Source organism: Gorilla gorilla, chromosome 6, assembly GCF_029281585.2.
Source record: "Gorilla gorilla gorilla isolate KB3781 chromosome 6, NHGRI_mGorGor1-v2.1_pri, whole genome shotgun sequence".
In the NCBI taxonomy this organism is placed as follows: domain Eukaryota; kingdom Metazoa; phylum Chordata; class Mammalia; order Primates; family Hominidae; genus Gorilla; species Gorilla gorilla.
Genome location: NC_073230.2, coordinates 48,012,174 through 48,025,606, shown reverse-complemented (window position 1 = coordinate 48,025,606; position 13,433 = coordinate 48,012,174). Strand labels below are relative to the sequence as shown.

Sequence of the window (13,433 nt, the reverse complement as noted above, 5' to 3'; positions counted from 1 at the left end):
AGGAGGCGGAGTTTGGGGTCTGGGAAAGAAGATAACTTCTCAGAAAGTGAAAAAAAGCTCATGTAGAGGATGCTGGGCAAAATAATGGGAAGGAATAAATCAGCATTGTAGAGAATGTGGTTGGATCATAAAATCCCAGGCTATAGAGATTATGTGCTCAAAGCCTCTGCATTTTATGTGAACACACACAAACCAAATGTCGACCAAATGCACAAAAATGTGCATACATGGAGCAGCCAGCCACCAATAGTAACCAGCATTTCACTTCTCTTTGCATCTCAGTTGGCTGTACCTGGAAGGGTCTAGACTTTGCCTCCTTCTCGTTCTAGCATTCTGACAGTGTGTGCAGTGTAATAGAAAACCCGGTTTGGGAGCTAGGTTTGCCCAACAATAGATATTCTGGGGTGATTTTCATCCTTTGCATTTGTCATTACGATGTTTGTTTTGTGTGCTTGTGCAAATACAGGACGGTTCCTGAAATGTGTCTCTGAGCGTTCTTAACTGTGTGTAAGGTAAGCGAGGAAAGTGGGTAAGACAGAGGCCAAGAACACCTGTCACAGGGTACCCGCCTAGAGTGTCTGTACCGCATCCTTTCTGCTACACTGTTTGCACACACACAAAAGGGCCGAGGAGCCGGGGTTGGTGCTGGATATGCCCAGTACGCGTGCTGGGTGTTGGAAGGATGGGGCCGGCGGTAACAAGAATCGATATATATTTACCGCGGGGGCGGGGGTGGGGGTGCGCGGAGGCTGCAGGGCGGGGCAGCGCTAATGAGAGCAAGCCCGGCTTGTGGTTGGTTCTGGAGTCTGGTACCCACAGAGGAGCAGGCAGGGAGGGAGGGGATGCAAGCGGGAGGATAAAGCGATGAAGTGTGCTGCGTTACCGCGCATCAGGCGCTGTTGTTGGAGCCGGAACAGCGTGCGACTCTGACCGAACCGGCCCCCTCCTCGCGCACACACTCGCCGAGCCGCGCGCGCCCCTCCGCCGTGACAGTGGCCGTGGCCTCCGCTCTCTCGGGGCACCCGGCAGCCAGAGCGCGGCGAGAGCAGGCGGTCGCCAGGGTCCCCTCCCCAGCCAGTCCCAGGCGCCCGGTGCACTATGCGGGGCACGTGCGCCCCCCAGCTCTAATCTGCGCGCTGACAGGAGCATGATCTGTGCCCAGGCCAGGGCTGCCAAGGTAAGCGGGCGTAGCGCGGGGACACTGCCTGCCGCCCCTTCCCCCCCGCCCTTCTCTGGGCGGCTTCCCCGCCGCACGCGAGGCCCCGGCAGCGCCCTCCCTTCTCGGGGCCGAGATCCACCCTCCTCCCCACCCTCTCGCTTCTCCCGCGAGGTTCAATTGTCAGCCTGGGACGCGCCGCCGCCCGGTCCGGGCCGGCATCCCCGGGTGGCGACCCCGGCTTGGGTACTGCAGGCGCACCCGGCCCTCCTGCGGGGTACGGAGAGAAACAAAGAAGCCCCCAAGCGGGTTCGCAGCGCCTCCGCCGCCCCTCAGCGCCCTCCCAGTGGCGAGGAGGTGTCAGGGGAGGGGGCGGAGAGACCTACGTAATCCCCCTTCCCAGCCCACACCCACCCCTTGTGAACCAAAGCTCTGGATTTGCGCTTCGCCTTGGGCTTGCTTTTGAACAATTGTGTCCCATGCAATGCCCATGGTTAGCCCTGAGAGAGCCCAGAGCCTCCGCACGGGCTCGCCGGTGCTCGCTCGAGGGGCGCGTGGCCAGGTCCGGCCCTTGCTCCCATGGATGGGTGCAGGAGGGGAGGAGGCGCGGTGTGGGTGCTCCCCCAGCGCCTCCCTGTTACCGGCCGGCTGCGCCGCTCAGCCGGGCCTGCCACCTGAGTTTTAGCGGGAGCAGTCTGTCATGTCGCCTACCGTATTGCGACTTGCAGACAGGCAGGGAGGGAGCCGCCGGGGGGAAAAAAATGCGTCCGGTCCATTTTTGGCTGGAGGTGCGCTTCCTGCTACCCCTACGTTCCCGGGCGGTGACAATGCAGCAAAATCCGAGGGCTCAAACAATGTGGCCCCTCCATCCCCGGCTCCAGGGCATTCTGATTGCTCTGCCGCTTTGACGTCCCGGCCACTTGGCTGATTTTCAGAGCCATGATGCGCGGTGTCTCTGTCTTGCACACAGAGGCTGGGCACCATAACTTCTTCCCTGCCGAATTTCAGCGCGTAGGGGGAGCTGGCAGGGACACAGGCTGCAGAGATGCCCGGCTTCCTGTGGTTCCGGGCACAGCGCGCCTCAGTCTGCATTGGGCTGACACCAGATAGCATGTGGGGATTTTCCTAGTTGCCGAAGAAGATATTATTTGACGTTGCTGTAGTTTTGTGCTTACTTCTCTTGGAATCTGCAGTGGTGCAATTCTCCCCTTGTTTTTCCCCCCTTCTCTTTGAAAAGATATCAATGCTATGTTCAGCAGAAATGGATACAGCAAGAGCAGCATAGTTCAAAAATTGAGGGAGGCATCTTCTCTCTTTTCCTGGGATTTAAACGCGATTTAGGAGGGCAGATGCCCTACCCGAAAAGGCCAACCGTTAAAGACCCCGGCAGTGTTGTGGTCCAAGGCGTCTCAAAGCAGGTGGCCAGATCTGCGTTTCTCATCAGCAGACTCACTCCGGCTGTGGCTATTACGGTAATTCATTCTAGATTGGGGATTCATTTAAAAATGTGTGTTTTCCACTAAGAAGGGATTAGAGTCCACATGCCCACCCTGGTATGAATGTGTGTGCCTGTTTGGTAGAGAGATAGATTGTGGTAAAATTCCCTGTTGGTAGAATTCCCTGTTGCCAGAATTCCCTGTTGCCTGTTCCCTCCGCTTGCTGCTTCCTCTGGAATGTGGCATTGGAAAAACAAAGCACTATTTTAATTCCTAGACCTCCAGGCTAATTGGCCGTTCTAGTGTTTTATTTAATAAACCACGTTCTGACTAATTCCACACTATAATCCCAGTCTACTGCAGTTGGCTGCTTTGTGGAATGACAGTTCTCTTTTTTGTTTGGGGTAGGTTTTTCATGAAGGCAAATTGCCTAAGTTTGTTTAGATTGTGACATTATTGACTTGGTAGGGAGGTCACATCCTGAGCTGGAACAGCCCATCAATGTATCAATACAGAGGGACTGCGGCTCTGTTATTTGTGTATATAGCATCATTTGACTTGATTCCTTTTACACTGTGGCTTTTACAGATGGATGTATTACAAGATCACTTTGAGCTTTACCTTCTATTATGCTTCCATCTGATATGATTGTTAACAAAAGAAATATTAAAAGGCCAGATGTGATATGGAAAGACAAGCCTGAGTCTCATTCCTCATGGTAAAGGAAGTTGGACTGGCTGGTTTCTATCGTTCTTTCTAGTTCCAGCATTCTGTGGTAACTGACAGAGGAGTAAGAAAAGTTACCCAGTGTTGGAAAGGCAAATAATTATAATGTGAACCATGCAAGCAAACCAAGGATTGACTATAGAATCTGCGGCTTATTTTTATACCTTGCAGCTTTTAAAACCCAAGTGTCTGCATTTTCCCCATAAGTGAAATTACTCACCAACTCAAACAGGTCTTTTTTTTTTTTTTGTCCACTATAGCAAAACATTTGGTGGAGGGTTGGGGAAAAAGAGAAGATTGAATTAATTGGATAACAGGTGTTCTCCTTTTGTGGAGTTATTCATTCCAACCCCATCTTAGATAATTGAGAATTCACTTTTTCCAATCATTGGTTTTCGTTTGTTTCTAATGAGACACTCTAGATAGCTGTTTCATCCTATGCAGTAATTGACAATGGCATGAGACTTACTTTCTCTGATGTAATTTGGTGTTGCTCTCAAAACTTGCTAGCGCTGTTGCTTGTCATAAAAATGGGTGAAGCAATTATTGGTCTAAATAGGCAGGCAGGCAGTGTTTTCATGCGCTATGGTAATTTTTATAATTTAGGTATAGTCAAGGTATTTGTTGATTCATGCTTAGCCACACAATTTTCCGTAGTTGTGCACTCATTTGTTTTAAGTTACAATCAAAATAGTATCCTGAAATTACAGTCCCTGCAAGGCATAATTAACCACTTCTTCTCCTGTTTTCCCATAGCCTTTTTGTTCATAGAGCTAAGATAGCACTTACAATATTGCAGTTATCTGAGTTGTAAATGTGCCACAGTCTCCTTATCTTAAATATGAGATGAGCTTCTTCAGAACAAGGACATGTTTATATTCATCTCTCCAGCACCTAGCAGTTTGCCTGGTACATCATGTGTTCTCAGAAATGTTTATTGAGTGGATTTCAGGTCATAAAAATGCCCTCTAATTGTATAGGCAGGAGGTAGGTAGGAATCCTTCACTTTGTGAGTCAGCTGGGGGAATCAGAGAGGTTATGTAAGATGCTTAAGGGGGATCCAAGAGCCAGGACTCAAATCCAGGCCTTCCACCACCCACCCTCAGTAAACAAAAAAACATGTAGAGAATGAGTTCAAATGCTGTAGGTTTTGGTTATTTATTTTTTTCCTTGAATGATCTGGATTATCCATTTTGACAAAATTTATCTGATAACTGCTCTGTTCTGTCTTGCTCTGGCCTTAGAAGGAAACATGGCCCAAGCACTCTAACCTCTAATCCACACTTAAACAGAAGACATGAGCACCCTTCTGCCCACTTTCTCTCTAAGTCCTGGTTCTATCAACCAGAGCTTGCTAGGATGATGGACACGTCTAGGGAATGTCTACTCATTATTTGCTCAAGCAACATTGAACCACTGTAAGTGCTTCTGAAATGACCTACAGTTAGACCAGAGACAACCATCCTTCCTGGGCCAGCCAAGCTTGACTGAGTCTCCCAATGGCAGGTTTCTAGACTAACAGGTGTGACTTACAGACATCAAGACACCTGCTTCTCTCCCATTTACCTGCTTCCTTTTCCATCCTAAAAAACAGGACAAGCTACATTAGGAAACCAGGAAGTTGCAATACCCACATGTCCTCTCTGTAAAACAGTCGTTGGCACATTTGATGTTCACGGACTTTTAGAGAAAACAGTATGAAATGCTCTGTGGGGTCAGGTCACTTTTCCTCTTTGAGGGTTAGTTTCTTCTTCTTTAAAAGTAGAAAGTTGAATCAAGTAATCCCAAAGGTCACTTCTAACATCATCATTCTGTGATTATTTTTGTTGGTTTATTCAGTTGAGCAAGTTGAAAGGAGAAAAAGATTAGAAATAATTTAACTTGGCAATATGTAGAGAAGAAATAATTAAGGCTACATGGGTCAGCCTGTGGTTATCTAATAATTACTTCGAGCCTTCTGTTAAAACTATTCTTTATACATTTCTATAATCCTTTCTTATTTGTAAAACTAAATTTACTATATTAAGGGGAAAGATTTGTGGCATTTCTTGTTCCCAGTGAGGAATGCAGTGGTGGAAAAAGTATGCAATCTCCAAAATGTACAAAATGTTTAGAATTTGGGGGCTTAATAGCCAAGGTTCCAAGCATTTTTATTCTCACCACTGAGTATGTTTCACAGCTGAATAACTCTTATGGTCAAAGTGTTCCCTGCAATTCATCCAACAAATTCCCCTTTCAGTTTCTCTCTGGTTCCTCATTTTGCTCTTTTTTTCCACTTCTTTAGCTCCACTCAACTTCCTATAACATCCCCCACATACATAAGCCATATGCCAGTAGTACACTGCCACCCCCCACCCACCCAACCAAAGGCAGGAGTCAGAGCTTCACAACCTCCTTACTCAGCTCAATCTTTTCTACTTTCTGAGGTTTATTCATTACCATTGCTTTTCCAAGTTAAGACGCAATGAGATATAGAAGCAGGTCAAATCTTTTAACGATATTGTTTATTGTTTACGTCTTTTTCTCACAGACTTTCTGACCACCATTTGGAACCTCAATGCCATGCATTTAGGTGTCTTAAAGCCTCTTTAAATATTTTAGGAAGCAAAGCAGCATATTAGCAGTTTTATGTATCCCATCCCACAGTGTTTGGATGTGTGGGTATTGGTAAGTAGTTATACTGTTCTGTGACATGGGCACTGAAAGGAGAATGATAATAATGCAATTACTTACTGGCAACATATGACAAAGATCACTAAGCTCCTAGGTCATCTGGATTCACATAGCAACAAGTGGTATACACTGTTTGCATTATTTGTTCAGAACTGATACTTTTCCTGATTTATTGGTCTGAAGCTTGATGCATATGGAGGCCTGAAAAATAAGGATGTGGCATACAGACAGGCTCTCCTGGTGTTATCAGGCATCTATGCATGTGATATGCAGGGAGAATTTGGTGGATGGAACTTAAGCCGGTACCAGGGGGGCGGGGGAAGAGCTGGGAAAGGACGCCATCTGTGCCCATGATGACAAATGCCATCATGGAGACTTCATTCGGGGTCCCTTTTATATATTTAGTGAAGCAGATTTTCCATTTCACACTTTCTAGATATATTTGTATTGCACAGATGTCAGGGAAATATCATGTGTGTGAAAGAAAAAAAAAAGATCAAAATTCACATCCATGGCCAGGGATTGTAATTCAATCGTTTTGTCCTGAAATTGACATCCATTTAACGTGCATGGATGTTCCCTGCTTTTCCTTTTGCTTTGGGGGTTCAAGTCAGAGTAGTTTGAGAAACAGAAATCTCAGCCCTACACATTGTTAAAATTCAGAGATCTAGGTTAAGGGGGGAAAAGATGGGGAGAATAAAATTAAACATATAAGACCTTGCCATCAGTGCCGTCAGTACCAGAGCTGATGAAATCAATCAGCAAGTGATTCCTCATCCTCTTTCCTGTAACACACAGATGAGCTGAAGAAACCACAGGACGCAGTCAATAAGTTTTTATCCTCAAAACGACTTCTTTTTTTCTTTACCATTATTCATAATTCCTTGTACCATCAAAACTTAAAACTACTTAATGACGTTTTCCCTCTATTTTGGATACAAATTATTTTTGTAGAAATGAGCTTTTTGAAATTGGAAAAAAAATCGTTTTGAGGATTGTTGCCAGCTTTATTTCCCCCTGCCTACCCCCAGCATTGTCCTTGGTGTCCCCTCTACATGACCGGGCATAGGACCTGCATGTAAAGAGGATGATGATAAGGAAATAATTGGCATACAAATGGTACTGTGATATATGACATTTATAAAACCGCTCCCTGACTCCACATCCCCCATGATTGATTTTCTGTTTCTTTTTAAAGAATATGCTTCAAAAAGGTTGTCCCACTGGCCTTCTTCACTCCCTCCATCTCAGCCTCTAAAGACATATTTTATTGTGACATATTTGATTTTGACAAACAACACATTGAACATATATGAAATATATGAAGCAAAATATGACACACACCCACCATGCAGCCTGAGACCAGAAGATCACCGTCTTATTTGAAGCTACTTTTGTGTTTCTGCCCCCCTCACCTTTTGCCTGTCTTGAGAGCACCTCGATCAGGTATCAGTCACTCGTTCCTGTCACTCCCCTCCCTGTTGTCATTAGGGTCACCAATGAGCTCTACCTGGTGAAGTATAAGGGTACAGCTTTGCTGATCTGAGCAGCATTTCACATGGGGCTGTGGGGGACCACTCTTTCTTAAGCACCTGGCTTCTTCCAGGACACCAGATTCTCCTGGTGTTCCCGCAGCCTCTCTGGCTCTTCTCTCTCAGACTCTTTGGATGGCCCCTGAGGTTTTATCCCGATTGATCTCAACTGAATTTTGACCTTTAAATGCGGGTATGGGGATTCCCCAGGCCTTGGCTCTCAGACTTCTTCCCTTCTTACTTAAATTCCTTCTCTCAACACTGTCTTCGTGCTCATGATTCCAAGTTTATTTCGTCAGCCCTGACTCATTCCCAGAACTCCAGACTTGAAAATGCAACCGCCCAGCATCTCCCTTTGAATGGCACGTTAGCTTAAAATTAACGTGCAAAATACAACCCCCCGATTTTTGCTCCTTAAACGTGCTTCTCTTCTGGTGTCCTCCATCTCTCTCAGGGACAACTCTGTCCTTTCAGTTGTTCAGGTCAAATACCTGTGAGTCCCTCTGACTTTTTTCTCACCCAGATCTAGCTTTCAATAAATCTCTGTCCCTTCTCTCTCCCTCTCCATCCAGCACAGCCATCCCCGTCTAAGCGCTAGTAAGCTTTCCTAACTGGTTTTCTGTAGTCCTTGCCCATCTGCAGTCTGTTCCCTATACAGCAGCCCAAACGAGCCTTTAAAAGTGGAAGTCTTCTCATTCATTCATTCCACAAATACTGCCTAGACATCTGCTGTGTGCCAGGCATTGGTTTAGGTGCTGGGATGTAGCAGGATCACAGTGCAAAACAGTCACAAGTCCTTGTCCTCCTGGAGTGGACATTGTGTTACTTCTTTGCCCATAGCCCTGTTCAGGATGAAACTCAAACTCCTTACTTTGCCTACAGGGCTTGCCTTGCCACTCTCCGAGTCCCCAGTTGTCCTTGCTCTTCCTAGAACATGCCAGGTACAAATACTGTTCCCTTGACCTGGAGGGACGGTCCCCCAGCCACCTGCATTCTGACCACCTTTATCAGATATCACACCCTCAGAAAGGCTTATTCTGACCACACACAATGTGCTCTCTTCCATCTGCTTGTTTGCTTGCTTTTTCTTCATACCACTTAGCACCATGCAATTTGTTACATAGTTTCTGCTTATGTGCTATTCTCTGTCTCCCCTTCTAACTTGTCATCTCCATTAGAGCAGGAATCTATTTGTTTACTCAGTGCCTGGAAAAGTGTCTGGAACATATTAGACACCACACTGAATGTTTGCTGACTGACCGAATGATGTAACAGGTACTTTCCTTAACTGAAATCCAACCTTAGAACTTTCTCTATGGCCACATTATATTGGATAAATCCCCTCTATTTATTTATTTATTTTTTTTATTTTTTGAGACAGAGTTTCACTCTGTAACCCAGGCTTGAGTGCAGTGGCATGATCTTGGCTCACTACAACCTCCGCCTCCCAGGCTCAAGTGATTTTTCTGCCTCAGCCTCCTGAGTAGCTGGGACTACAGGTGCAGACCACCACACCCGGCTGGTTTTTGTATTTTGTGCAGATATGGGGTTTCACCATGTTGGCCAGGCTGGTCTGGAACTCCTGGCCTCGAGTGATCTGCAAATCTGAGTGATCTGTAATCCCAAAGTGCTGGGATTACAGGTGTGAGCCACCACGCCTGGGCAGATAAAACCCCCCTAAAAGCTGCCGGATTAGAGTTTAGGTGATATTTTCAGGTCTCAGGATCCTCTGAGCATACATCTTCCCTTTTCCATGCATTATTTTTCCCTCCCCTACAAGGAGGTGGCTGGGGGTCTTCCTTCCTGCCTGGACATTTTGTTGGTCCTGAACTTCCGTGTTTTTCTCCTGGCTGGTGTTCTCTAACAGTTAAAGAGAGTGGCTAGCTTGAGCTTGTCTTTGCTTCCTCAGCACCCAGCAAGTAGACCCGGCAACTCAATTATTGTTGAGTTGAATCACTTAGTTGTTGTTATTGTTGCTGCCAGGACTTGATAAAAACTGTTCTTTGCTTCCTCTGGGCCACACTGACTTTGTCATCTTGAATGTAAGCATGTCAGTCCTGTGTTCAAAGCTCTCGGGAGTGGCCAGAGTATGCACAATTCCCTAGGCTGGCATCGTCGGGCTGTAGGCCTTGGCCAGCTCATATCCCCATGCACTCTTTTGACCCTCTGTGGCAGCCAAGCAAATCATTTTCCCATTTCTCCAAACATGCTCTGTGCTTTTCCGTAGTTGTGTAAACATACAGTGATATGTAAACATATAGTGATATGTAAAATCACTATATTATACATATTATATACTATTTTATACATATATCACTATATGTATAATAAATGATACTATTTTCTGCTCTTAGACTCCCCATCCCTCTGTAAATGTAACCATTTTTAAGATCTAGCTTAAACCTTACCTCCTAGCAGAGTCCATCACTCAGTTTCCTAATAGGATATGATTTATCTCCCTACAGAATTCTCCTGGAATGAGTATCATTATTTGCTTATTCTTCACTCTCCTGTCTTTCAGCCTCCCTACTAAATGCTGAGCTCCTCTAGGTTAAGGGCTTGTCACACTTCTCTTAGTATTCCTGAAAATACTTGCCTCAGTATCTGCCTCAGCAGGTACTTCTTTCTCCGAACGTGAAATGAGCTCAAGGAACAACCTAAGAGTTGAGAAGGTCTGCATTTCGTTGCTTCTAGAATGCTATACGCCATGTTGTGTCCACAAAATGCGTACCCCAAAGGTAAGTAGAAAGTTAGAAGAGGTGCACTCCACAAGGACAGATTTTTATTTGTTTGTTGATTCTCCAAGGACAAAGAACAGTGCTCTTCACTCAGTAACCATTTAAAGAATGAATGAAGTACATAGCTGGCATCTTAAATTTCTAATACCCTTGTTCTATAAATGAGCAAAGCCGAGGACTGCAGAGCTTTCCCAGGTTCACAAGGTCAGAAGTAGAGCCCAGTTTTCTGCAGCGTGAATCCTGTCTTTCTCCTGATCTCCACCCCTGCCATGAATAGCGTCAGACCGGAGCGAGAATTGTCCCAGTAACTCTTTCCAGGTGATGCTCACTAGTGTTACTTTCTTACCAATATCTGAGGAGCTTCCTTCTTTAGGCAAGGTCTAATTTTTAGGTCATCTGAAAGAAGCAAGAGTAGAAATTGCAGAATTTCAAAGGACTCAGAGACCCAGAAAGGGGGGTTTATTGGCAGTGCTCCTCTCCTGCTTTAGAAACAACTTTTAACAGCAAGGAGCAAACTTTTTGATGAGACCTCTCTCATAGGAACTTTGCAAGCACTCTCCATCCTGTTGCCGCAATAAAGTAAAATTTATCTTTCTTAGAAACATACATTCAGATCATGGTGTGACATCCTTGAGAAAAATAGCGGAAATTCACAAATTGTTATTTTCTCCTTTCTCCCAGAAAAGGAAAAAAATATCACTATATGTATACTAAATGTTAAGCTTCGAGATTCTAAAGAGAAATTTGACCAGGGGACTACTAAATCACAAATCTAAAAATAAGTCCTATATATCTATACACAAATATGTATAAAACTGCATACACATACACATAACATATATAAACACATGCATATAATTTTTAAAATTCTGGTTATTTTCAAGTCATTTTCCATTGCTTATTTATTCCGAAAACATTTCTTGAGCTATTATGTGAAAAGCATTTAGGTTCTTTTGTGTGTGAGATTTTTCCATCTAGACAAAAATCTGCTTATGGTTAAAGGTGAAAATGTCCAAAGACAAAGCAGAATTAAATCCCTCCCATGCAGAAACATCTAATTTGAGAAGGCAAAATGAAAAAGTTGTAGCCTTTAAGGGTGATTATTTTATTTTTTGCACTATTCATGGAGCATCTATTTTGTACCAGACATGGGGCTGGGGGCCATTACCACGATGAATGAATCCACAGCACATTTCTTGTCTTTACAGAGTGAGCTCCTCAATTTTACAATATTGCTTCCGGAGGAGCTACTCACAGTTCGGTCATTAAACAGAACATTGCCCTTGTCAGGAGCTTAGAAATCATCGTGACATTCTTGGCTTAAACTTAATTTTACCAAAACTGAGTGTACCTGCCGTTGACCTTGGGTCCCTTGGGGCCAAGGCACCAGGTCCGCTTGCCGAGAGACCACTGCTGCAGGAACATGCTCCCCTGTGACCCTGAGCTTTGACACAAGTTGCCTTTTTCCAGGGGATCCAGAGAATCTTCTGGAGCAGAGAGCACTTTCTGTCTAAATATTCCATATGGACTTTAATGAACAGCTGTGTCCTTGCCCATCTGCAGTCTTTGCCCATTCTGAGGTTCAGATTTGGCCTGAAAGTCAAGTTTCTGTGGTTTTTGCCTGGTCAGGACCCAGGCAGAATGAATGATCTGGCTTGGTGCACATAATTAGCAGGTGGATGAGGCCAGGGTGGCAGATGTTTCCAGACCACACTGGACATGAGCCCCAGCCCTCTTGCCTGCCTGATGCTGTGGAATAGTGGTACCATAGGCCTTCCAACCGGGTGGGCTGTGGGCTGGGAGCAGAGGCTGGAAGACCAGGCCCTCCTCTCCAGAAGTCTGTGTCCTGCTCTCAGTTAAACGGCACATATTGTCTTATTCTAGAATGTGTTTTAGTTTCTTGGAGAAAGTGTTTAATGAACCATTTAAGCTATATAGAGAAAGTTGAGAGATTATGGCAGGAGAGAGAAAACAAATCTAAACCCAAATTCTGTCTACAGGTGTGGGAGTGATTGGGGGTGGGTAGGAACTGAAGGGAAGCATCAGGCTCTAAGATAGAAAACCTTCATTCTGTGCTCCTGACTCCATCCTTTTTCAAGTGTTCATTTGTGTCGACTAAACGATGTAATCGATGCACTATTTTTATAGAAACATGAAACTTTGTGGTAGATATTTTTTTCTTCACTGTTAGAACTCCTGCCTTTGAAATTTCATTTTAGAGGCAAAAGAGAGTGAACGGCTTTGCTTTTACATTTAGCACATGTTGGTATAAATTCGCAAATAGCTTTTGAGGGATCCAGATATTTTATTTTTCAAATCTGTTTTTTCAAAGTGCTATTAGCAGGTGGAACTCATGACTTCAGGCAATTTTCAGGCAATGAGCTCAGTGAGATTTGAAAATTAGCTAAGCCATTTGTAGATTCACAGAATGCTGTCTGGATGAGGAACCTAAGCCATGGTCCCATTCAACCCACTCATTTCCACACAGTGAAACACGTTGTGAGCACACATCTCCCAGGACCACAGAACTTATATTTGTTAAACCTGAAAGAGGAACCTGTCTCTGAGCTTGGGGCCTCATGCTCTGCAGCACTTTTTGCTAGCTCTTTTCAGGGGCTGTCCTCAGGGTGCAGGCTGGTGGCGTCAACGATCGAGGTGCAAAGTCAGTGCTGGGATAGGGGACTGGGAGTAGCCAGGAGCTTACCCTGGTTGCGCCTTATCTTCAAGCCAATTATTAACAGTATTGCTAGTTCTTCAAATTTTTCTAAGCAAACCAAAAGATTGTGTTTTTAAGATAAATTTTATGATTTTAAGATTTTTTTTCTCATTCAACTTAATGATTTTACAATACTCAATGGGCCAAACCAAGTATAACTGTAAGTCTCCAATTTGCAACCTCTGCTGTAGGAAAACTGTGCTTTCAAGATGCCTTAGTTTGGGGTGTTATACCAAACACCATAGACTGAGTGACTTATAAACAACAGAAATTTATTTCTTACAGTTGTGGAGGCTGGAAATCCAACCCAGTGTGGTCGGGTTCTGTAAGAGCCCCCTTCTGGGTTGCAGGCTGCTGACTCCTTGCACCCTCGCTTGGTGGAAAGAGGGCTAGGGAGCATTCTGGGGCCTCTTTTGTAAGGGAGCTAATGCCATTCATGAGGGCTCCAGCCTCATG

General features: G+C 44.9%; 1 protein-coding gene across 7 annotated transcripts in view; it reads left to right on the top strand.

Moving 5' to 3' along the window:
- Positions 1–801: 801 nt before the first annotated feature.
- The window catches only part of HECW1 (HECT, C2 and WW domain containing E3 ubiquitin protein ligase 1), a 449,170-nt gene continuing 436,538 nt past the window's right edge, over positions 802–13,433 (top strand). For 5 of the 7 annotated variants that reach the window (XM_063708510.1, XM_063708508.1, XM_063708509.1 and 2 more), the window contains exon 1: positions 802–1,177. In XM_063708510.1, coding sequence (XP_063564580.1) covers positions 1,148–1,177 — 30 coding nt within the window. In that variant the 5' untranslated portion in view covers positions 802–1,147. Of the gene's footprint in view, positions 1,178–1,652; positions 2,629–13,433 lie in introns of those variants that run through there. The other 2 variants (XM_055347690.2, XM_031013201.3) reach the window with 2 other exon arrangements.